Source organism: Schistocerca americana, chromosome 8 (genome assembly GCF_021461395.2).
Source record: "Schistocerca americana isolate TAMUIC-IGC-003095 chromosome 8, iqSchAmer2.1, whole genome shotgun sequence".
Taxonomy (NCBI): Eukaryota; Metazoa; Arthropoda; class Insecta; order Orthoptera; family Acrididae; genus Schistocerca; species Schistocerca americana.
Window position 1 is genome coordinate 255,896,176 of NC_060126.1, and position 27,032 is coordinate 255,923,207.

The window sequence follows — 27,032 nt, forward strand, 5'->3', positions numbered from 1 at the left end:
TAAAGAAAAGTTCTCAAATTAGAGTGAAGGAGCATAATAGTCATGCTGCAGTGGTAAATTTCGAGGTGAATGATATTGTATCTGCCAAAGCTTATCATCATAGTTATAATACAATGAAACAAGCTATCAAGGTTTTTTTACAGACCTGGAGGTCCACATCAGGTGGCTGGCGTTCCCCATGCAACAGCAGTGTTCCTTGTAGATTCATTAAAGAGTAAGGAAAAGGGAATTTAAAATATAGCTATGATGGAAAGGTTCATAACATAAAGAGTCCTATGAGGATCCAGTTGCTCATTATATTACAACCTATGTCTATGTAATGATCTCTTCATCTTTTACTGTTTTTCGATTAATTATGTTTTGTTCCACTATCCCATGTTCATTACTCACATAACGAAACACATACATTGATAATTGTATGTAGTTGATACGAATGTGTGATAAATCAATGGAAGGTATCATACAGGTTAGTGACATTTTGTTGAGGAAGAGAGGAACAGGAAGGACGAGAACTACTAAATTATCACTGCATGACATGCTGATGTCCAGATTATACCACAAAAGAGATCTTGAAGGTCCATCATGACCAAGACTTGGTCGCTATTAATGGAGTGTAGAGGAATACTTGAAACATGGAGAAAAAAAAAACAATCAAGAGCGTATGAATTTGTTATAAAGCAGGAGTTAGTGCCGCTTAGAACACATCAGTAAAGAGGAGAATAGACAGATGTGGGATGATAAACAGGATACTGCACCCATATGTATAAACTGTGTGATGAATAGGATATGCAGACCAAGAAAGGAGGACCTACACATGAAATGAGGAGACCGGATATATAGGGACGCTACTGTTGTGAAAACTTGATGATAGTTAGGAAGCAGACTTCTGAAGAAGGGTTACTGGTTCATTGGCATACTACGCCATTATAATTAAACATCCGAACTACTAAGCTCAGCAGATGATTTTAGATACAAGTTTAAAATTATACTATCTCTTTCTCTGTGTTCTTACTCTCATAAAATATAGCCTGTACTCTGTCCCTGTTTACGTTCAAGTTACTAGTTAAATCCCATGAAAAATTAGGATGTTCAAATAGACAAACAGGCAGAAACGACGGTTTTACAGTTCCTATATTAGTGTGGACACCATGGTCGACACTGTTTGGAAGTTTTTATTTTTGTTTGTGCATGCAAACTGGCATGGATGGATGCAGCGTATTTTCAAGAAGGGACGACGATGAAAGTTTCACTACACGTCGGCGGTGCTTACTAGCTTGGCAGTTATTCCGTGCTGAAGCGTCCTGGCTTGGAGGACACCGCGTTATCGAGTGAAGAGCTCCGTGACAATGAAGACGACGTCACCGCAGAACAACATAGACTTTCGTTATCTGTCACATAAATATTACCATTCTGAGGTTGTATCTCGAGTTATCAATTTGACTTTTCACAATGACACTATTGTCTTGTTCCTTCTAAGGAGACGATGATGTACAGACTCATCTGATTTGAGAATAGGAAAACATTTCCCGTTTATTTTAAGGGTGTGGTATTGCTGTACTCTTGACCTCCAGCGAGTGATGCACAGTTTGGTAACGAAGTCCTAGCTTTTCAAGATTGGCGGTCATGAAGAAATAGTAAGGTGAGCAAAAACAAATTAATGGTCTGAAGTTATGGATAACGGGAAAACTAGTCATCAACAGGCGTCCTTGTAACAGGAACTAGAATAAGCGTTCCTGGAAATGAACCATATTAATGAAGAATGATAATATTAGTAACCATAAAATGGAATTATTGAAGATTTGTGATATTTTATCGAAGATATATTGGAGTTTATCGTTTGTGTCATTGACAACTGAGTCAGAATCTGTAACTATGACGACGTGCACAAGCCATTATAATCATTGGTGATAAAAACAATGGAGAATAAATTGTTTGACGATACATAGGAACTAAATAAATCGACAATATATGAGAACGTACGACGCAGAAGGATTTTAAGAAGTCTATAAATCAGAGGACCAGCCACCATGATTTCTAAGAACTTCAATTGTTTCGTCACTTCCACAATGACGCCCCAACAGCCGACAGTAATCACTACTGCTGGTCGCTAAAGTACAGCAATTTAGGACGGCCAAAGCAGCGACTTCCCGTCGTCGTCACGACGTGGCAATACACACAAGCATTGGTTGGTGAGCTGTGTTCAAGCCAGTTTGAATTTATTTATTTTATTGTGACGGTAGTGTGTGTTGTGGTGTAATTAAAGTCTATTTGTGTCCAGAAGTATTTTTGTTAACATAGTTAACTACTCTCTATAATAGTGATCGAAGTAGTTTATCGTAAATTTGTTATCACTGCCAGTGAGAACCAGGAAGGTGGAGAACGTGTTGAAAGCTTCTGCTGATTTAGCTGTTAGACAGTATTAAAGCAAGTATGATGGCTCAAGGTGATGAATTGGGAGCTACACTGGATACTACTAACATAAACATAGGCGCGCAAGGTACTAAGCTAGATGCAAATAAGAATAAATTAAATCTGACCATCGAGGCACAAGGTGTTAGATTCGAAAAAGGACTTGTTGAAACAAATGCTCAGACTATTGTTAAGTTAAATAATTAGTTGCATAGTGCATGGACCGGCTTAAAATTAGAGTTAACAGTTGTTTCAGGAATCAGAAATCAGATGAAGATACACAACTGACTGACGAAACGAAAAACTGAAAACAGATAATGAGATAGTCAAACGGCAATCCGCTATTACTACTTTAACATAGGAGTTACATTCTCAGTTGTTTAAGCAGTGTGATTTGGTAAAAGGGACGCAAATAAAGATTTAAAACAGATATTCGCTTATGAAATTTGTTGTTAATAACACGTCAAACTTTAAAAATGATAACAAAGTGCATAGCTACAACACTAGAAGAAAGGATGATTCTCACAATTCTGGGTTAAATCTGACTCTGGCACAGAAAGCGGTGAATTACGCTGCCACAAAAGACTTTGTTCATTCACAAAATAGCATTAGAAGTCTGACAGACAGCCAACCAGCATTTAAAAACAAATTAAAAGAATTACTGAAGAACAAATCTTTCTAGTCTTTACATGAATTTTTAGATATGAAGTAGAAAGAGAGAAAGAGAGAGAGAGAGAGAGAGAGAGAGAGAGAGAGATTAACTTTATCTTGTAAAGAAACCTTATGTTAAACTGACACATTCCTCATCATTACGAAATGTCATATTCATGATACGTGGAATTAGTAAGATTTTGCTTAACAAGAGATACAGACGTATATAGGCATATCTCAGATACAGCTGTCTGGTTATAAGTTACAGGGCAGAACAATGAATCCGACGGAACTGCAATATCAGGCTCGGCGCCTGCAACTTTTGTGGAGCATGCTAGTGATTTAATTGAACAAAAGGTGCAGGAGAAGATCGAATCGTCTGACAGTATACCTCATTCATCAGAAGGTACAACGATAACAAAGGCTGAATTAAAAAGGTAGTTGCATGAATTGGTGATATAATAGAGAGAGATTTCCTGATAATTCTGGATTCCCTGTGGAATTATTAGAAGAATAACGTCAATAAAGTGGGTGGAATTTATTCAGACAATTTCTCAAATTGAAATCGGACGGAGATATACATCCCACCTATTTTAAGAGTATTTTCCAGATCACTGTCCAAATGTTCTGATGACTCAAAGAAAATTGATTTTGTCCTCAGTCATTTGGAAGGGGATGCTGCTATATCTAGAACCGCTAATTTGGTAGTCTAGACCTCTTTCAGTGACTGCCAAGATAAATTTATAAGAAGTGTTGGTCGTCACGTACACAGGAAACGTTAACACTTTACTTCGAAGATCCAACGCTTAGATGATGTTTTCCTAAGTGTTGGTTCCCATATGAGGAAATAACTTTGATATCATGGTTGAGTGACTGTGAACAGTTAATTAACTTTTAGTGAGGGGCGTTTAGTGAGTTAAGCCCGAAGGAGCTATTCCCCGGGAGAAAACTCGATAATTATAATTAAAACCGTCATCCACCATGGTTTCAAGGAAAAATTGAAAGTAAATACTTCGTGGTAAGGAAACAGAAGAATAACAAAGTAAATAGTAAATGACGTAACAAGACTCAGACATCTAATTCGAATAATATAAACAACGGGCGTACAAATATGTCAATTGACATGTCGTTTTTGTAACAGTCGCCGGAAAACAATGGACATTCTGGGCTAGGGCCCAGGCTTCAGGAAATGACAATGGAACAGCAGGTCCTCACGTGGAGAAAACATTAGTCCTCACATGGAAAGATGTTACTCAAAGGATGGGAAGTAAATTCCAGGAAGGAATGAGAAATATCATGATATATTTTGTAAAACAATTCGATATTCACTTATATTCTGAGAGTCGAACATCATTAATCTCACAGGATTTGCTGTAAGCAATTGAAAAAACGATCCTTGTCCAATATGACTAGTAACTGCAGTATTAGCTCAGAGAATTATCAGTTGTAAAGGAAAACAAGTCACAGATGAAATACGGCTACATTTTATCACTAATACATTCACTTTTTATTAGACATTGCTAGTTGTACCTAATTTAAACCTAGATGTACTCTTAGGCTTAGACTGGCTAATTTAATACAATACTGCTAGATTTTAACAAAATGAGGGTTGTGAATTTTCAGGCTTCCCTGGTGATGGGTATGTTGCAAATATACTTCTGAAGTGTACAAAGTTATCTGGTGGCAAACCTAAGAAGTGTATAAATCAAAAATAATAAAAATAAAACTTTTTGGGAAAGACATACAGTGTCTAGAATACCCTTTGAAAATAATTTATTAGAAGTTAAACATGATCAGCCTGTGGTGAAACACCTCCATTTAATGGCTTCAGCTGATATTATTGTAGTAGATAAAATAGGACAGGCTAGAGATGCGTTAGGTAGAAACATTAAATCAAGAGAATCATTTATTTTGCCAGAAGAATAGGAAACTCAGTTACAGGATATAAACGTGTGTTGTCAGATAAATCAGGAAAAATAAGGAATATATATGTAAAGGACTATAAGAAAGGTGATATGCTATTTTTTAGCCATACCTGGTACTAATGAATCTTTGATCTGCAATGAGAGGTAAAATACAAAAGATGTTTGATTAAGACGTACATGAGTGAAGTATCAGCGTCCTCAATAATCTGTTGTTAGTTGCTAAGAAACCTGCAGGAGATATTAATTTACTCTTGGATGCGCAAACTCTCAGTAAACAGATGGAAACTGAATGGGATGGACCTGTGAGTATAGATGAGTTCTTATCAAGATTTGAGGAAGCTGAGTTGCTTAGTTTTTTAAATTTAAAGGTGGCGTATTGACAAGTCCCATTACACAAAGAATCAAGACCATGCATGGCCTTATTATTTGGAGGTAATCTTGCCAATGTAAGGTACTACAACTCATTTCTAACATTTGAGTTGTAGCTTTCATTCGTGCTCTAGATAGATCACTAAGATAGGAATTAGTGCAAGAACTAACAATTTATTTACACGATTCATTAGTAGTTTCTAAAACTTGGAAAGACCAGCGTAAATTACTCACATGAACGCTAAGCTGATGAGACGAAAAGGGAAATTTTCAAAGTCACATTTTGGGAGGCAAAAGGTAAAGTTTTTAGGTAATATTATGGGAATTAAACGAGTAAAAAACCGATCAAGAAAGAACACAAACCTTAGAAGAATGTATAATATTGTGTACATTTTTAAATTTTGTTGGCTTCTTCAGAAGATTCATAAGGATCTAGACAATGAATGATTCGGGTTTACTGATTTTACTAAAACCCAGACTACCTGAACCTGGGGTGCATTTGAATATGGCTCATGTTTTGGGATACTCCAAGGAGAATGGGTTTCAGATAAAGCTGAGCGTAGAGCCATAGCTTTCGCTAGTCGAAGTCTTAGTAAGCACGAGTTGAATTATTCATTTACTTAGAAAGAATAGTTATCCATTATTTAGAGTTTACAGAAATTCGAGACGTTAACATGGGGCTCAAAAATGGTGATAGGTACATACCATCAGACTTTGGCTTTGTTAATTGAGAGTAGATTGTGACGTGGTAGGTCTCGGCTTGAGCGAGTTATAGAATAAAGAGCACCATGACAATAAAGATGACATTACAGTAAACAAGATAGAGATTCGTAATCTTTCGAATAGATGTTAGCATTCTGTGGGTCTATCTAGAGTTGTCAGTTTGACACTTCGCACTGAAGTTATTGCGGTGTTCTCTCTAGAGAGACGATGATGTGAAGAGTCATTGTATTTGAGAATAGGAATGCACGTCAAATTAATTTGAGAAGTGTCGTAATTATTTTAGAAATTATATATTTTGCCGTACTCTTGACTTCCAAAGTCTACTGCAGTCTTTGGTAACGAAGCCCCGAGACTGACAGTCATGAGGAAATAACAAGGTGAGCCAATTAATAGTCTGAAATTAAAGCTGGTTGACGAACTAGCCATCAAAAACCAGAGGGGACACCGTACCTTGCGCTTCCTGTATTTTATCGCTGCTGCCTTCTTGATTCCCAAGCATGTGTTACAGGCAACTTTTTTCTATGTCTACAAGAACTAGAAAAGAAAGCCGGTTTCATTAAATTTGTGCATTATAGTTATCCTCTCAGGGGACGAAATACATTTACAGCACTAAGTATTACTGAAGAGGCTGATGAGATTCTTTGTTCTGTGAGCACATTTTCCAACTGAACGCTCTGGTGTACAACGAAGTAACATTTCACTTGATTCTTCTCCACAAGACAGTCTGGGTATTGGCGATTCATATAGTAAATTGCAAACAACACGTCATACAAATTGTAGTACCTACCCTTTTCTTCATCTTCTCTTTAAGAAAACTCTCGAAAAATGAGAATATTTTCTCGACACCTGGATGGCTGTTGATAGCGTGGAAGGCCTTAGGTCGTAGCGGATATGCTTCCTGTAACAAGTGAAAACAAAGAAGTTTCAGCACATGGAGCCGAATCTAAATATCTCTTGTTAAGGTGTCCGAATGTTTAAATTTGAGAACTCAAGAAACCTTTACTATTCGACTTTACATATACTGTCTTCCAACATATCCTGCAGGAAGAGTTGCAATTTCCATGCACTTATATTTAAATTATATCCAGGGACATTAGTTTTGAATCTCGTGAGTTGTCGATGTGCTCTGGCCTCGTATTAAACCGAAATGGAATGGATTATCAGTAGAGAGACACAGAGGAACGTGATCGTGTTGAGACGATGTAGGCAGATGGAAAGTCGTGTAGCGGTTCCCGTGAACCGCTCAGACATAAAGGTGAGACTGTGTTTAAGGCATGGATGCCAAGGCGCCAAACATAGAACTAGAATTGGTACTAGGTGTAGACTGTAGCCTCTGACGACACGAACGCCCAACGATTGCAGATGAAATACTAACCCTGAGTAGTTACAGATGTTTCTGGACAGATATGTAAATTATTTGACTTTAAACAGTATAAAATTTTGGAGCAACCTTTCAAGTGACAGCACCTATCAACGTGTAAGAACCAGGATCAAACCCTTGTAATGTGAAGCACTGGAAAGGCATTGTTTGAACATCATGAGGAGAGCTAAGGAGCCGCTTTGTGCCAAATATTAGTGGCTGCGAAAAAAGGAATGCAGGACGTTACACTCCATTAGCACTGTCCCATGACTCCCTGGTCCAGAGACGGGGGGAATCAGATTTTATGCCAGATCATCTTTCAGATTATTGCACTATAGGCACGACAATGTTAGTGACGGGCAAAATTTAAAATTATGACGTCATTTTTTTAATAATTAGTGTGTCTAAAAACATACCGCCATGTGTCATTAATATTCTAATGATAGACGACAAACAACATCTACATGGGTCCTGCATGATTGTGCACTAAAATAACCAGTTGCAGAGCTGGTCAGACGGGGTTCTAGGGCTGAGAAATGAATTCTTCATTGCAGCAACGAAAATAGTTTATTAGCTGTATTAAAGTATTAGTGTGGAGAATCTGAAGACCTTTTCGGAGAGACCATCTAAGGAGGTGGAAGAAATGCTGGCTTTAACAAAAACTGTTTTACCTCCTAAGTACTTTAAATTCATGGATTGTTTTTATTCACAACAAGCTCTCCATTTGCCTCTTGCACAGAAAATATTTTTATGGCAAACTTTGAGCTAGAATTAATGACAAAATGCCCTCAGCATGCTAGAAGATTAATTTCATTGAATAGATATCTTTACGATGGTACCATATTATATGGCTCTGAGCTCTATGGGACTTAACATCTGAGGGCATCAGTCCCCTAGAACTTAGAACTACTTAAACCTAACTAACCTAAGGACTTCGCACACATTCATGCCAGAGGCAGGATTCGAACGTGCGACCGTAGTAGCAACGCAGTTCCGGACTCAAGCGCCTAGAACCGCACGGCCTGTTGAAAGGGATCAGTTTCTTACGGATCTAAATAGTTTAAACCATAAGACACAATTCAATGGGCAGTGTGTCGAGACTGACACTTTACCGTTTTTGGGACCTCCAAGAGACGATAAAAAGTGAAAATATAGGCTTCAATGTTTAGCGAAAGGCAGCCACGACAGATTTTGATATACACAGGCAGTCGTATCACCCATTGCAATATAAATCCGCAGTATTGTGAGCCATGTTAAACCATATGTAGGAAGTGTCTCTTACGAGCTAAGCTCAAGTGGCTGAATATTAGGTTATACAGTGTACAGCAAATCAGAACGGTTAAGATCCAGAATTTGTTAGCACAATTAATAGAAGTATATTGAAAAAGAAAAATCTTTCTTCCCATATTGGATTAGAGACAGATTTGGTTGTTGTAGTAGTATAGTATTAGTAGCTTTATTCATTGTATACAGCCAACAAATGTTGTTGGCTCAGACAGTATCTCCTGTTGAGAGACAGGGTTTGGTGTCTCATCAAAACTAAAAACAGTTTTATAAACTGGCATTCTGCTCCTCCTAGTGTATCTCCTACGACGGTACGGCATGGCTGTGTGCTGCGTGCTGCTGCCTGCAGTCGACTGATGCAGAAACAGGAAGCGCGCCGCTATATATGACATGTCAGAGTATTTAGAAGTTTAGATCAATTTAAAATAAGCTAATTCGTATACACATATATTTTCAGACTTCCAGTTAGAGACAATCATTAGATTTACTCCTGGTATACACTACTTTTTTACAAATAACTTATTAAATAATGTAATGCCACACTGTTCGCTCATATCTCACTATCAGCCATTGCACACCCTATTCACACATCGTTTCATAACACTTCACTCACTACACCCACCCACCCACGCACCCACCCACCCACCCACCCACACACACACACAGACACGCACACACACACACACACACACACACACACACACACACACACTGGTGATCTCTAGGCCATTTTCTGTACCACAACTTCCCATTTGCTATCCTGAAACACTGAGTCAGCATCCCTCCATAATGAGTGAGATGTTGAGCTCAGAAAGAGGAAGAGGTGTTAGTACTGTGCTATGTATAGCTGGTGGGTAAGTATTTCTAGAAAGGAAAAAGGAAGGGAAAAAACATAAATTGAAGGTCTTATGTGGAATGTTGGATGTTTTATAATAATAATAATTATTATTATTTATTTATACAACTTTTTTTATCAGACCCCTACTCTGTTTATTCTAAGTAATCCTTCAATGTATAAAATGTATTGCATAACAGGTACTTTTTAGCTGCCTTTTTAAATACGTGTATTTTTTTCAATTTCTTTAATCTCTTTTGATAATGTATTGTACAGTTTTATTCCTTGGAAGAAAATGCGGTTTTGAGTTTTATGTTTAATTTTCTTGGTAAATGTAAGTTGAGTCTATCTCTTGTTGCATCGTCATGGACAGAACTGTTTGTGCAGTCATTACCAATGTTATTTCTGATGTGTACAACTGACTGGTAAATGTATTCACATGGAGCAGTTAAAATCTACAGTGTTTTGAACAGATCCTTACAATGAGTTTCAATAGTATTTTTTGTTATGATTCTTATGGCTCTTTTCTGGAGTTTGAAAATTGTGTTCATATTTTGTGGGTTTGTTCACTAAAAAAAAGAATGCCATAGCTATGAACTGAGTGTACATATGAATAATATGTAACTAAAAGACACTGCATGTTACACACTGATGACAGGATCCTAAGGGCATAACATGCTGATGACATTCTGTTTGCAAGTACCTTTGTGTGTTCACACCACTTCAACTGAGAATCAATTTTCATTCCCAGAAAATTTGCATTTGTTACGCAGTCTATAGAGGTGCCATCTACATTTAATTTAACGTTGTCACTTTTCCTCTTCAAACTGAAATTCATGGCATTAGTTTTCTTTATGTTCAATGTCACTTTATTGCTTATTGATCAATCATAAACTTCCTTGGCAAGGAGTTCTCTTGTTTTCGCAGTGACTATAATATTGCTATCATCACTCCGTCTTTAGGCCACGAGTGGCCGACCGAGACCATCCGACCGCCGTGTCATATTCCGAGGAGGATGCGGATAGGAGGGGCGTGGGGTCAGCACACGGCTCTCCCGGTCGTTATGATGGTATTCTTGACCGAAGCCGCTATTATTCGGTCTAGTAGCTCCTCAATTGGCATAACGAGGCTGAGTGCACCCCGAAAAATGGCAACAGTACATGGCGGATGCATGGGCACCCATCCAAGTGCCTGCCACGCCCAACAGCGCTTAACTTAGGTGATCTCACGGGAACCGGTGTATCAACTGCGGCTAGACAGTTGCCCAATATTGCTGACATCAGCGAAGAAAATTTTTTCACTATTCGGAAAGTCATTGATGTATATTAGGAACAGTACTGGTCCTAATATGCTACCTTGCGGAACTCCTATGTTAATGTATTTTGATTCTGATAAGTGTTTTACTAAACGTTTAGATCTATTTGAAGTGTGTGTTATCTCTACTCTTTGTACCCTATCTGTTAGGTATGATCGAAACCAGTCATTAGCTACCCCTCTTATTCCTAATGCTTCTAATTTATTTAATAGAATCTTGTGGTCGACTGTATCAAACGCCTTAGAAAGATATAAAATTATGCCTGTGGCACACTCATCCTTATCAAGAGCATCAAGTACAATTTTTGTGACTTCTACTATGGCTGACTCCGTATTTTTGCCACTTCGGAAACCAAACAGTGATTTGCTTAAAAGATTGCATTTATTCAGGTAATTCATTTATCTGTCTTTCATAACTGCTTCTATTATTTTTGAGAATGCTGACAGCAGGGAAATGGGCTGGTAATTCTCTATGTCTCCTGCATTACGTTTCTTAAGCAAAGGAACAACTCTTGCCTGTTTTAACTGCTCTGGAAGTGTCCCTGATGTAAAGGATTCGTTTATTATATTTGTTAATGGGCCTCGTATAATCCCTACACGTTGTTTCAATACACAGATTGGTACTTCATCTAAGCCTACTGACTTTTTATTTTTTAGTTTTTGAACGCCTATACCAGCCGAGCAGACAAAGGAACGCTGTATTTTTTGTAGATTACCATATCTGAGTGCAGTGTCCGAAAAAAATGGTAGACGTATGAGATCTAAAAACATTATTCCAGCTATTTCACATTTTCGGATCCAAGCAGAAAGCCCTGGCACAAGGATAAAGTTGTGGTAAACAAAGATAATGAAGCGAGTTTATAGGTCGTTACATGCAGTGACTGCAAACCGCTAGGTCATTTCGAATAAGATTTCAGGAACCCCTTAACTTAAATAGCCCACGATCTGCATTATCAGCGCACTTACACGAATAGGGTCACAGCATCACAAGCACTGCAGGAAATTTAAATTTCTTCAAAGTTTGAACATATTAGAGGAACTAGGAAGTTTTAAACATAAAAATGAAAACGCACAGTTCACGTTGAATAATTAAAGAAGCATAGCATTCTGGCTAATGTTGATTGCTTGTATGATTTGGTGTTAGTACGTAATAAAATACTCTATTATTCTCGCTTGTAAAGATAGCGACTCAGCGCTTGTAGTCATGACTATGACCCTGCACAAGGATAGCTTCCGTCCCCTCAGCCAGCTAGTCGCTCTTTGTTGTTTTGCCTTGCCCTGCACGGTGTTCCCCTACTGTCATACTGGTAAGACGCTGCCACCTGATACTTTCCACATAGTAATTTGCACAGTGCCAAGACTAATCAGGTTAGCAGTGACAATTTTTTGTCGCCAATCTGGCCCCTTTTTAAAAACTTTTAGCTTGCGTTCACTAAAAAATATTTTCTCTTTTCTTTTTAGATGCAGGCAAAGTTTAAAGAGTGGAGCACATTTTCTTCACCTTTCGCTCGCTATGGTATTGACAATATTCTCTGGCCGGCCGAAGTGACCGTGCGGTTAAAGGCGCTGCAGTCTGGAACCGCAAGACCGCTACGGTCGCAGGTTCGAATCCTGCCTCGGGCATGGATGTTTGTGATGTCCTTAGGTTAGTTAGGTTTAACTAGTTCTAAGTTCTAGGGGACTAATGACCTCAGTAGTTGAGTCCCATAGTGCTCAGAGCCATTTGAACCATTTGATATTCTCTGAATAGTATATTTGGACTAGGAGCGATGGGTATGTCATGCCTATGATGTTTTAACGTTGTGAGTATATTCTAGACATTTTTTACTAATTATAATATCCACTGTACTTTGCTTTTTACTGTGTAGGTTGCACCTGATGATGCGGCTTTAAGCCGTGATACCCTGTGTTTTAATAAACAACAATTTTGCCAGTTGTTAGTGGAGTTCTTCCTAACATCAATAAGCATCGTCCGATTTACTGTCAGCAAGCTGAGACATGACATCATGACACTGGTAGTTGGCGGTAGTATGTCTGTCCATTGTGCACGCTAAGAATTCTCCTCGTCAATAACCGGATAAATCAAAGTAATGAAAGAAGGGACTAAGCAAGTGTAAGCACAAAGAGCTGTACAGAGAATTTTATTTGAGTAATCGCGTTACAAACGGCTTCGTGAACCGAGCAGCGAATCACGAGTTATTCAAGTTTCAATTCAGCTGACTGACTGAGCGCAAGAAGCGAGCGGGCTCCACCATTGTAGCAGGGTAGGACGGTGGTGGCCGTAAAAACACAAGTCCCCTTGACACGGACGCACCTAAGGCTTTGGAGAAGTTTCGAATGCCGCCAGATGGCTGCGAACTGACAGAGATGGTGCGCACTTAGCAGCAGCGGACACCCATTCATTACGACTAGGTGGAAGATACGAAAGTGTCGTAGAAGGACAGAGGAAAACGACATAAAGAACGCTGCTGGGGCCTGGAATGGTCGGATATGATGCAACAGGCAGCTCCACAGTTATTGCACAGTAAGCTTTGTTTTTGCACATGGTCTTTGTAAATCAAACGTAACGTAATATTTTGGTTTATGCTAAATTCACAGGCTTAGTCGATGTCATAAAATGCACAGATCTTATGCCATTCATGAGTCGATTAACACAATTCATGTAGGTGAGCTGGGTGCTTTGGCTATTCCAGTGTCTATTGTGCCAGTGTTGTGACTAAATCGTTGCCGACGACCACTTGGTTGCTACAGGGAGAGTATTCTGTAAATGTGGGTAGTTGAGAAGGTGTCAGCATTTCCTCAACTATCCTGGTAATATAGTAGCAAGACCCGTGTGGCATGTTTAATAATAAGAACAATGCCAGCGTTTCTTAAACTATCCTGGCGGTATGGTAGGAAGACCCACGTGGTAATTTTATTAACAGTAATAATAATTCTGGAAAACATAGTAGAAGCATGGCAGATTCATGTTGTCCATTGATATGCAAGTAACCTTCTGCTGTGTATCGGTAGTGTTGGCGTGAAAGTAAGACGTTACGTTTGCGTGCGTTCTGCCAGTGCTGATGGAAACATTTGCAACTTTGTGGAACGGCTGTAACAAATGTACTTACGCAAAGTTGGGAGACGCTGGACCTCTAGAGAAACTCAAGCTTTTACCAAACCTCTCTGCGACCCATTTATGAATGTACCAACTTCCACAGAGTGATATTGTTGTAGTGTATTCGTTGTCATGTTCGTATGCTGGAGTGAAACATGCTGGTAGCTGAACTGCAGGTAGAATTTATGACAAATTTTGACAGCTGGAGAATGTGTGGTTGGGCAGGTGCGCTGGCGTTCGATCAACTCCACCTGTGTGCCGGCCAGCCTCGATGTGGTTTATAGGCAGCTTCCTACATTCGGCTACGTGAAATATGGGGCTGGTACCCACATCCAGCCTCAGTTACACGATTCGTAATTATTTGTTGGAGGTTCTCACACTTTCACACTATAATCTGTCGAAAATTATTTTAGGATTGACAGCGAGGACGGAAGTGGTAGGGGAGGAAGCCCAAGCATCAAAGATGGGACACTTTCCGCCAATATCACACTACCTGCAGTTCCAGAAAATCCCCGAAGTTGCCAAACCTTTATGCCACACGAAAACACTTCCTAATTGCAGTGGGCTTCAGCTGTAGCCAGTTTCCTGTCCAGTTTGATAGTTGCGCCCTGTGACTTTATGTGTGTTCGTCTTTACAGTTGAAGGATATACTCTGTGGTGTTTGTGGTGTGATACTGAACGATGACAGGGGGAAGTTTGTCGAAATTTATAAGTGGAACAGTTCGACGTCATTCTCTTCGACAGGGGATTGCCATAAGATGGCAGACAAGAGAATGACAATTCCATCCACAAAAGGGGGGGGGGGGGGGCGGCACATTTATTCTTCTTCATGCAGGCACCTCGCGAGGTTTTCTCCTGCTTTTAAACCAAAGAAAACAAGACGTTATCACAAAAAAATGAACCACATTACATTTTTTGACGAGGCATCTACCATGGCAAACTGTATAGAGGAAAGGGTTGAATGACTTTAGCATCATAAAGTCGATGTAAGTGATGAGCCTATGGAAAAAAATATCTCTCCATAATCGACAAACGGACTAAGAAGTAGAAGGCATGTAGTCGTTAGGCTACCACCCACCTTACCGCTGCCATTTCAACCCAGCAGAGTTAATATAGGCCCAAATTAAAGTTTAGGTTTCCAAGAACAATAATAACTTACCTATCTGCTGTCGGAGCATTCACAAGAGAAACTGCCAGGAACAGCACCGCTGAAGATTGGAAGAAAGTCGTCAAACATACGCTTAGCAACGTGGAAAGAGCATAGCACACTGAATCTCTTTAGAAAAATTCCATGGATGGTATGATAATTTTATCAAATGACAACAGTGACAGAGACACTTCAAGAATCCATCTCAGGGACTAGAGTGATATCAGTGGAGACTTTTTCATTATAACCGTAGAAATGGAGCACAGGCGGATTTAACAACGGTTGGCGTGAGCAGTTTACATCTGTGATTACCGACGTAACAAAATTATATCGTCGTTTAATAGCAGCTAATTCTAAATTTCATCTCAGGAATTCAGCACGCAGAGGGGTCCAAAAAATGTAGACACTCTTTGACAGTCAGCATTAATGGAATAAAATAACATACTGTTTAAATTCTTGCACGGGGGAAAGGTTATTTCATGTGTTAAAAATTGCTCCTCTTAGCAAATAAAATAACGTCGATTCCACTGAACTGTTGACCGAACTATTGCTGTCAATGTTTCTGGTGTCATAGCCGTACAGGACACCTTGATGGTTCTCGTAGCTCGTTCAGAGTAGCTGGCTTCTGTTGATTAACTTCATTCTTCAAAACTCCTCATAGGTAGAAGTCAAGAGGTGTAAAGTATGGAGAACATGTTGGATACTCAACAACTCGTCTTCGGCCTATCCATCGTCCAGGTAGATTTTCATCTAAGCAGGCTCTGACACCTGGTAGTGAGGCGGTGCGCCATTTTGTTGTAATCAAAATCTTTCGTTTACGAACACCTCTCGGATGGCAGGTAAAATCGATGTTTGCAGCATATGAAGATACACCTCGCCAGCTGCGGTACCTTCAAAGAAGAATGGGCCAGTCAAACCGCGAGATGACAGATCACACAACACGTTAACCACCTGGTAGATTAAGATGTTTTGTCTACTTGAACGTGAGGATTTTCAGAAGCTCTGTATACGCACTTATGGTGGTTTACAGTGCCGTTCAATTTGAACTGCACCTCATCAGACCAGATAACGATCCCTGCAAACCATTCACCCTCGCAAAGCATGCCTTCAAATCACCGTCAGTACTCCATACTACGATTATGGTCGTTCTTGTTCATGGTGGGCAGCAATTTGGGTCTGTTTACTTTCCACTCTGTAGCCTTCAGAATTCTTCTGAGGAATGATCGGCTTACCCCGCATTCAAGTGCACCCTTCTTCACAAATTTCTGAAGTGACCTGCTAAAATGTTGCAACACAGCAGTACTGGAAACAGGACTTGATGAAGTTTTTGGTCGACCAGACCTTTCCTTATGAAGATCCTGAACAGTACCTTCGGCTTCGAATTTGTTTCGAATACGATAAATTGTGGTGCGTGTTGGTGTATAAGATCAGTGGCCTTGCGTTCTTAAACGACAATAATACTTCATTCCTGCACTGTCATCTGCTGGAAAACGCGCACCAAGATCTATTGAGAAAATACGGTCTACACTACCGTCCAAAATTGCAACCGTATGTCACTCTGCTCCAGAAACATTTGCCGTCTAAGAGTGCCTACATTTTTCTGGACCCCTCTGTACATCACACATAATTATTATTACTATAAAAATATTGTTATTATAAAAACATTACTATTTACAACATAACTGGTGTACCCTGGAGGCCCTGTTATTCCTGTCGCTTTTGTTCGTTCTAAACAGTAGACGTTTGCCTACTTAAGATACGTTTTCCCACCACGATAAAAACACTTGATCTTATTTTTTTGCTGTGTTGTGTTAGAATCAAGTAGGCAGATCAGAAAAATTAATAACAGTTTCGTTCGAAACCTACAGCGATCTGTTTCTCGTGTCGAAACTGTGCGGGGGCACGTTTAGTAGTTGACACGCGAGCGGTTATTTGTGCATCATATTTAGCTCAAATTATCTCGCATTAGGATCTCCGAAAGAGATCTGGTTTCGAACATATGAAAATATGATCTATCCTTACGATTTAATTCACAGAATGTATTCACGTGCCTTCAATAACAAAAAAGTTTTTCGCGTGCCGAAAATTCGGTAACGTCATGAGAAAATGTACTTTCGTAAACTGCCTTTATATCGTCTTAATAATTTGTTGACACAGGTAAAACTAAAATCAAAACATTTTGCGACTCTTCCAGAACACATTTACGCTGTTTCCATATTTATAAAGTGAATAATTTGCCTTTCCACGAGTTGAATGAAATGTTCCGTGTGGGACGTGGCAACTCTGCTCCGCGCCTCCACGTGCTCCTGGCGAAGTGTCAATCCTAAAGTAATTTTGGATAGACTTTAGTCGGAGACTGATAGGATTCACAAATTGCATCCCGTGAAGGAAAAGATGCGAACAAAAAGGGCATTCGGTCACTCTCTACCACTAACATTGCTAAATTCAGGGTAGCATGCTGACACCATGACGTCATGAGAAAATGTACTATCGTAAACTGCCTTTATATCGTCTTAATAATTTGTTGACACAGGTAAAACTAAAATGCGCAAAACTATAGACCCATATCTCTGACGTCGATCTGTTGTAGAATTTTAGAACATGTTTTTTGCTCGAGTATTATGTCGTTTTTGGAAACCCAGAATCTACTATGTAGGAATCAACATGGATTCTGGAAACAGCCATCGTGTGAGACCCAACTTGCTTTATTTGTTCATGAGACCCAGAAAATATTAGATACAGGCTCCCAGGTAGATGCTTTTTTCCTTGACTTCCGGAAGGCGTTCGATACAGTTCCGCACTGTCGCTTGATAAACAAAGTAAGAGCCTATGGAATATCAGACCAGCTGTGTGGTTGGATTGAAGAGTTTTTAGCAAACAGAACACAGCATGTTGTTATCAATGGAGAGACGTCTACAGACGTTAAAGTAACCTCTAGCGTGCCACAGGGGAGTGTTATGGGACCATTGTTTTTCACAATATATATAAATGACCTAGTAGATAGTGTCGGAAGTTCCATGCGGCTTTTCGCAGATGATGCTGTAGTATACAGAGAAGTTGCAGCATTAGAAAATTGTAGCGAAATGCAGGAAGATCTGCAGCGGATAGGCACTTGGTGCAGGGAGTGGCAACTGACACTTAACATAGACAAATGTAATGTATTGCGAATACATAGATAGAAGGATCCTTTATTGTATGATTATATGATAGCGGAACAAACACTGGTAGCAGTTACTTCTGTAAAATATCTGGGAGTATGCGTGCGGAACGATTTGAAGTGGAATGATCATATAAAATTAATTGTTGGTAAGGCGGGTACCAGGTTGAGATTCTTTGGGAGAGTCCTTAGAAAATGTAGTCCATCAACAAAGGAGGTGGCTTACAAAACACTTGTTCGACCTATATTTGAGTATTGCTCATCAGTGTGGGATCCGTACCAGGTCGGGTTGACGGAGGAGATAGAGAAGATCCAAAGAAGAGCGGCGCGTTTCGTCACAGGGTTGTTTGGTAACCTTGATAGCGTTACGGACATGTTTAACAAACTCAAGTGGCAGACTCTGCAAGAGAGGCGCTCTGCATCGCGGTGTAGCTTGCTCGCCAGGTTTCGAGATGGTGCGTTTCTGGATGAGGTATCGAATATATTGCTTCCCCCTACTTATACCTCCCGTGGAGATCACGAGTGTAAAATTAGAGAGATGAGAGCGCGCACGGAGGCTTTCAGACAGTCGTTCTTCCCGCGAACCATATGCGACTGGAACAGGAAATGGAGGTAATGACAGTGGCACGTAAAGTGCCCTCCGCCACACACCGTTGGGTGGCTTGCGGAGTATAAATGTAGATGTAGATGTAGATGTAGATATCTAATAATGCCAGAAAAACAAGAAGAAAAGTATAATCGAATGAAAGGCCTGATGTTTAAAAATTTTGGCATCGAATTAGTTAGTGCCTGTGGATAGGTAACCCACAGATTTCCAAAGGAGGCTGCTCCTTGCCAGACAATTTGTATCACTGACTTCAATGAATCTCACGCACGTTTGCCAACGAAACAGCTAGCTTGCAACTGTTTCATGAACGTTAAGTACGTCTGGTGCATTTTTAGACTGGCAGTGCTTAGTCCGTTTATCATTCCTCTCTGATGCAGCTACACATAATCTCTGAAAAGGGGAAAAGCGGTTTTTGATTCGTTTGATCATCTCTGCACAGCTGAGTTTATTCCTACTCTGCCTACTAATTTGCATATGAGTGAAAGGGTGAAAATATTCTGAAAATCCCCAAGTAAGGTCAGAGCTGATAGATGATGTGGATTTATACGCTTGGCGCCAAAGAAACTGGTATAAACATGCGTATTAAAATACAGAGATATGTAAACAGGCAGAATTCGGCGCTTATAAGACAACAAGTGTCTGGCGCAGTTGTTAGATCGGCTACTGCTGCTGCAGTGGCAGCATATGAACATTTAAGTGAGTTCGAACGTGGTGTTATAGTCGGCGCACGAGCGATGAGATACAGCATCTCCGAGGTAGCGATGAAGTGGGGACTTTCCCGTACGACCATTTCACGAGTGTACCGTAAATATTAGGAATTCACTAAAACATCAAATCTCCGGCATTGCTACGGCCGGAAAAGGGTCCTACAAGAACGGGACGAACGACGACTGAAGAGAATCGTTCAAAGTGACAAAAGTGCGACCTTTCCGCAAATTGCTGCAGATTTCAATGCTGAGCTATCAACAAGTGTCAGCGTGCAAAACATGCAGAGGAAAATCATTGATATGGGCTTTCGGAGTCGAAGGCCCACTCGCGTACCTTTGATAACTGCACGACACACAGATTTACTCCTCGCCTGTCGATGACTGGAAACATGTTGCCTGGTCGGACGAGCCTCGTTTCAAATTGTATAGAGCGGATGGACGTATACAGGTATGGAGACAACTTGATGAATCCATGACCCTGCATGTCAGCTGTTCAAGCTGGTGGAAGCTCTGTAGTGGTGTGGGGCTTTTGCAGGTGGTGTGATATGGGACGCCTGATACGTCCGAATACGACTCTGACAAGCGTTCTTTCTGGTAATCTGCTTCTTCCACTGTGCCCCGTAAGTTCTGGACTCCTGTGTTAGCTCTCCATTAGAAAAGAGACGAAGATATTGGCGTTGCTTAAGTTAACATCGAAAGATGGTTAATTGTGTTTATTTGAGTCACAGTGGCAAGGTAAGAATTTTGCTTTCGTTTATTTGCATACTTTCGCATAATTTCGTATGCTTTGCGTGAGCTTGAAATGATACCCTTTTTTCTGACAGTAAAGCAAACGGATTGTGTATCTTTGCCTTGTTTGTGTCTTTAACATATAGGATGATAAAGAGGTGTCTTCTATGGATAATACGCATGTTGATAAGTGAGCAATACTTTCCGAATATCTTGAGCTGCTTGTCTCGTTGGGTGTTGCAGGTACATTACATTCTCCACACGCTCGAAAGTTAGTTGCTCAAATTGTATACCATAAAGCATCGAGCCGGACAACTACTTTCTATGTTTTCCCATTTCTGAATTTACTGGGGCTAGAGTAGATCTTCTCCACCAACGCACCCCACACTTACTCGGGCGTCGCTATTGTTAAATGGTGTCACTCAAATTGCAGATAATAAGCACAGACCCCAAAGAAGGCTGAGTTTACTTTGGACTGCCCATTTTTGAATCTATTGGAGATGATGTAAATTTGGGACTCAGCAACCACGTGCCTTGGATCTCACCACTTCAAATCTGTGTGTCCAATCACTTTGTAAGACGTGTCATCCCGACTACGTATTTGCGTGAAAAAATTTTTTCAGTCACTCACTTAAGTATGATAGTTCACCAGGCCTGATGTCCATCCCTGACATCGTTAGGAAACAGCAAATTGGGGAGTAAATGTTGTCATGGCTCTGTATGTGTTCTTGTGATCTGAGGTCGCCTCGTACTCCCTATTACCTAAAGCCAGGCTGTGATAATTTAAGTATCCTCTAATGTTTTACCAATTAGCCTTATTCAAGAGTTTATTAAGGGAACATTTATGGGAAGTTTGAGTATAGTCTCCAGTTGTCTACTGAACAATGTACCTCTCTATCCTGTAAATGTATGATCGTGATACATAGGGAAGTGCTTTTGGTATGAGCATGATTAATAAATTCATTTTGTGACTTTCGAACCTTGCCCTATTCAAAAAGTACCGAACACTGCAGCATCTCATTTTCTAATCCGCCCCATATGATGCCCCCAAAGCGTTAACATGTACACCATCCAAGTGAGAATCTGAAATGGATAGAGCCGATGATTGAACAGCGGTCCAGTGAATTTAAAAGTCATGTATCGTCTGTAATGTCACCTTCCTATTCCTCCACATGTTTATCGGAGAGGACGTCAGTTTGCACCCATCGTCTAGGGGTATGTCTTCCATTTCAGGTTCGAACCCATTCAGCACTTAAAGTTTGAATAAAAATCAGCAGCAATGGCGGCCGAAGACTTTCGGCATAAGAAATCACCCTCATCCAGCCAATGGCCTCGTCAAGGAGAGCGAAGGAGAGGATAGAGGTTCAGGGCACACTCTTACTTTGAGGTGGGAAACTGCCTCCACAGGCGAAAGAATCAGCAATGATCAATGGTATGAGGATGCAGAAGGCAATGGAAACCAATGCATTAAAGACACATGTGTGCCCAGAGGGCATATGGCCTGTAATTGAAACAGTTCATGATGATCTCCCCTTTGCCGAAAGATTCCGAATTAGTCCCCATTCGGATCGCCGGAAGGGGACTGACAGAGGGGAAGCTGACTATGACAAGAGCAGTGAATACGTAACGAAAGGATAACGTTCTACGTGTCGAGGTATGGAAGTCGGAAGTATGATCGTGGTAGGAAAGCCAGAAAATCTGAAAAGGGAATTGCTAAGGCTCAATCTAAAAGTGCGGGTCAATGAAGTGAAATGGGGAGATGGCAATGATTTCTGGTCAGATGAGTGTAGGGTACTGTCAAGAGCAGCATAAAGTGGATAACTCGAGTAGGATTCTTTATGAATAGGAAGCTAGGTCGCAGAGTAAGCTACTGTGAACTGTCCTGTGATAGAATTGATAGCATCAGAACTGACATAAAACCAACACCAGAAACTATAGTTGAGGTATACGTTCCGACATCACAAGTAGAAGATGAAGAGGTAGGGAAAGTACATGAGGATACTGAACGTGTACGTCAGTTCATAATGGGCAATAAAAATCTAATAGTCATAGTGGACTGGAATGTGGTTGTAGGAGAAGGAGTAGATGAAAGGGTTATGGGATAACACGGGGTTGGTATCAGGAAAGAAAGAGGATGAAGACTAATTGTGTTATGCAATGAATTTCAGCAGCTAGTAGCGAATATTCAGTTCAAGTATCACAAGACCAGGAGGCATACTTGGAAAAAGCAGAGAGTTACGGCAAGACTTCAGTCATATTACATCATGGTTAGGCAGAAACTCTGAAATCAGGTACTGGATTACAAGGCATACCCAGGAACGGATATAGACTCTCATCACAGTTTAGTAGTGATGAAGAATAGGTTGAAGATTTATTGACAAGTCAGGCAGAATCAACGCACAAAGAAGTGGAATATTAAAGAATCAAGGAACGAAGAGATACGCTTAAAGTTCTCTGTTTCTATACATATTGCGACAAAGAATAGCTCAGCTCGCAATTCACCTAAAAAGAAATGGGCATCACTAAAAACTGGAAGTACAGAAGTTGGATAGAAAGAACATACGTACAAAGACTGAAACTGCAAAGGAACCATCGAACCATCGATAACAGAAGAAATAATTTGATTGATGAAAGAAGGAATACAAGTCACTTAAAAAATGAAATAAACAGGAACTCCAGGGAAGTTATACGAAACGGCTGATGAAAAACGTGAAGAAATCTAGAAAGAAATGATTGTCGGATGGACTGACTGAAAAGTCAATGCAACCTTTGGTGAAATTAAAAGCTGGAATGGTAACATTAAGAGAGCAATAGGAATTCCACTGTTAAATACAGAGGAGAGATCGGATAGTTGGCCTCTATGAGAGGGAAGACTTGTTTGATGAAGTGGTAGAAGAAGAAACAGGAGTCGACATAGAAGAGCTATCCTGTATTAGAATCTGAATTCAAAAGAGCTTTGGAAGACTTCAGGCCGACTAAGACAGAAGGGATAGGTAACATTCAAATAAAAATCCAAATTCATCGGAATAATTGGCTACAAAACGACACTCACATTGGTGTGGAAAATGTATGAGTCTGGCGATACCCCATCTAACTTTTGGAAAATCATCATCCACACAATTCCGAAGATTGCAAGAGCCATAAAGTGCGAGAATTATCGCACAATCATGTCAACAGCTCATACATCGAACTAGCTGACGAGAATTATACACAGAAAAATGGAAAAGAAGATTTACGATGTGTCAGAGGACGGTCAGTTTGGCTTTTAGGAAGGTAGGGGCCCAGGGAATCATTTCTGACGTTGCGGTTGGTAATAGAAACAAGACTAAAAAAACAAGACACCCTCACAGGATTTGTCGTCCTGGACAGATGTTCGACAATGTCAGATGGTGCAAGATGTTCGAAATTCTGAGAAAAATAGAGGTAAGTTATCGGGAAACGCGGGTAATATACAATATGTACTAGATCGAACAAAGAAAATTGAGGGCGGAAGACTAAGAAAGAAGTGCTCGGATTAAGACGGATGTAAGACAGGGACGTAGTCCTTCACCCCTAATGTTCAATCATACTCGTACATCGAAGAAGTAATGACGGAAACAAAAGAAATGTTCAAGAGTGGAATTAAAACTCGAAGTGAAAGGACATCAATGAGAGGATATGCTGATATTATTATCCTCTTTACAAGTGAAGAATAGTTACGGAATCTGCTGAATTAAATGAACAGTCTAATGAGCACAGAATATGCCGTGTGAGTAAATCTAAGAAAGACCAAAGCAGTGCGAAGTAGCAGAACAGAGAACAGCGAGAAACTTAACATCAATATTGGTAATGACGAAGTGGATGAAGTTAAGGAATTCTGTTACCTAGGCAGCAAAATAGCCCATGACAGACAAAGCAGGACATCAAAACCAGGCTAGCAATGGCAAAAAAGGGCATTCCTGGCCAAGAGAACCTACTAGTATCTAACGTAGGCTATAATTTGAGGAAGAGGTTTTTCACAATGTAAATTTGGAGCACAGAATTGCATAATTATGAAACAAGGAGTGTGGGAAAACCGGAAAAGAAGAGAATAGAAACATTTGAGATATGGTGCTACAAAAGAATGTTGAGAATTAGGTGGACTGATAAGGTAAGGAATGAGGAGGTTCTCCATGGAATCGGCGAGAAAGAAATGTATGGAAAACACTGACAAGAAGAAGGTGAAATATGGTAGAAACCTGTTAAGTCATCATTGAATAACTTCCGTGGTACCAGGGGTAGCTGTAGAGGGTCAAAACCGTAGAGGAAGACAGACTTTGGAATACATCCAGCAAATAATTAAGGACGTACACTGATGAGCTAGAGCATCATGACAACCGACCTGCTATAGATATCGAACGGTTCACGCCATTAGCAGCCGTCATCCTAACGCACAATGACTGCTAGTCACAAACAGGCACGGTGCATGTAGTATCAATGAGCGTGCTGTCCCTGTGTAAAATGCAGAAGGCGCGCGGTCTGTATGAGTTTGAGTGAGGAAAGAGTGTGATGGTCCGGATTCTTGGCCACAAGTATTTCGGAAGCTGCGCTGCTTATCGGGTGTTCGAGGAGTGCTGTCGTGAGCGTGTTCAACAGGTGGCGAAACCAAGATGAAACAACGTCTAGATATCGTGGTCTTGGCCGACCACCCCTCATTACAGAGGTCGGTCGTCTTAGGCTGGGCAGACTGGTAAAACACGACAGGCGGCGAACTGTGGCGGAACTAACGTAACAGATGACGACCCTTGCGTGTACCAATGTTAACACCACGACATTGGCAACTGTGAGTGAAATGAGTACGTGACCATTGAGACTGTACGTTGGTGCAATGACGGAGCATTGTATTGTGTGATGAATCCCAATACCTTCTTTATCATGGCGATGCAAGGGGCAATCGTCGTCTTCCAGGGGAACAGTTCCTTGTCACCTGTACTGAGGGACGGTGTCAACCTGACAGTGGCTCCATTAAGCTCTGAGGAACATTCACGTGGGTAACCATGGTCTAGTGGAGTTCATGCAAGGCATCATGACAGTCAAGGAGTACCGTACACTGGTTTCAAACAACATACACCCCTTCATGAAGATAATAATTCCCGACGGCAGTGGTATTTTTCAACAAGATAATGCGCCATGTCACAAGGCCAGGAGTGCGATAGAGTGGTTCAAGGAACACAGAGTCGACCCGATCGAACACATCTGGATGTGATTGAACGTGGTGTCAGAATTAATCGACCCCCTCCCTGTAATTGACGGAAATTAGGTGGTTTGTGTGTGCCGATGTGGTGACAAGTCCCTCCAGCGACCAACTAAGGCCTCATGGCTTCCATGTCATGATGCGTCGCTGCTGTTATCCGTGCCAAATGTGGACATGCCGGCTATTAGCTAGGTAGTCACAACATTCTGGCTGTACAGCGCAGACTGAAAGTGCTACTCTGAGATGAAGAGGTTGACACAGGAGAGGAATCCGTGGCGAGCCACATCAAACCAGTCAGAAGACTGAAAACTCAAAAAAAGTTTGACCAGAGTTGTTCGTTGCACACAGTAATACTAAAACAACTTTCCATATTGCACCTGTTCTCTAACTTGAGCCTAATTAATTTGGCAGGTTGACGCAGAAGTATGCATGTGCAATCCCAGATGACGACAGGGGTCTGAAAAGAGTTTAAAATAATAAATATGAAGGAGATCATCTCAAAGTACGCAAATACAGGCATTACAGCAAATAAAGCACCCCCTCCATTCACTGTGCGCGAATCGTGTCCTTATCGAGTACCTGTGATGTGAGTTACAAATTTGGAGAGATGCTATGTATTTATATTCTGTACGTTTTGTTTTTTTCACGCAATTCTGAAACAATGGAGATAATACTAATAACAGCGCATTCTGTACGTAAAGTTGCGTTCTTTACAAATCTCTAGGTTTTTTCGCATAACGAGAGTCGAGCGGCTATATGTACATTACTGGCCATTAAAATTGCTACACCACGAAGATGTGCTAAAGGCGCGAAATTTAACTGACAGGAAGAAGATGCTGTGATATGCAAATGATTAGCTTTTCAGAGCATTCACACAAGGTTGACGCACGTGGCAACACCTACAATGTGCTGACATGAGGAAAGTTTCCAACCGATTCCTCGTACAGACACAGCAGTTGACCGGCGTTGCCTGGTGAAACGTTGTTGTGATGCCTCGTGTAAGGAGGAGAAATGCGTACCATAACGTTTCCGACTTTAATAAAGGTCGGATTGTAGCCTATCGCGATTGCGGTTTATCGTATCGTGACATTGCTACTCGCGTTGGTCGAGATCCAATGACTGTTAGCAGAATATGGAATCGGTGGGTTCAGGAGGGTAATATGGAACGCCGTGCTGGATCCGAACGGCCTCGTATCACTAGCAGTCAAGATGACAGGCATCTTATCCACATGGCTGTAACGGATTGTGCAGCCACGTCTCGATCCCTGAGTCAACAGATGGGGACGTTTCCAAGACAACAACCATTTGCACGAACAGTTCAACGACGTTTGCAGCAGCATGGACTATCAATCAGCTCGGAGACCATGGCTGCGGTTACCCTTGACGCCGCATCGCAGACAGGAGCGCCTGCGATGGTGTACTTAACGACGAACCTGGGTGCACGAATGGCAAAACGTCATTTTTTCAGATGAATCCAGTTTCTGTTTACAGCATCATGATGATCGT

General features: G+C 40.7%; 1 protein-coding gene across 1 annotated transcript in view; it reads right to left on the reverse strand.

Annotated features, from left to right (window-relative positions):
* LOC124545093 (alpha-tocopherol transfer protein-like) overlaps positions 1-27,032 on the reverse strand; it is a 64,955-nt gene that overhangs the window by 15,608 nt on the left and 22,315 nt on the right. Inside the window, exon 4 of the mRNA XM_047123905.1 lies at positions 6,865-6,975. Coding sequence (XP_046979861.1) covers positions 6,865-6,975 — 111 coding nt within the window. The remainder of the gene's footprint in view (positions 1-6,864; positions 6,976-27,032) is intronic.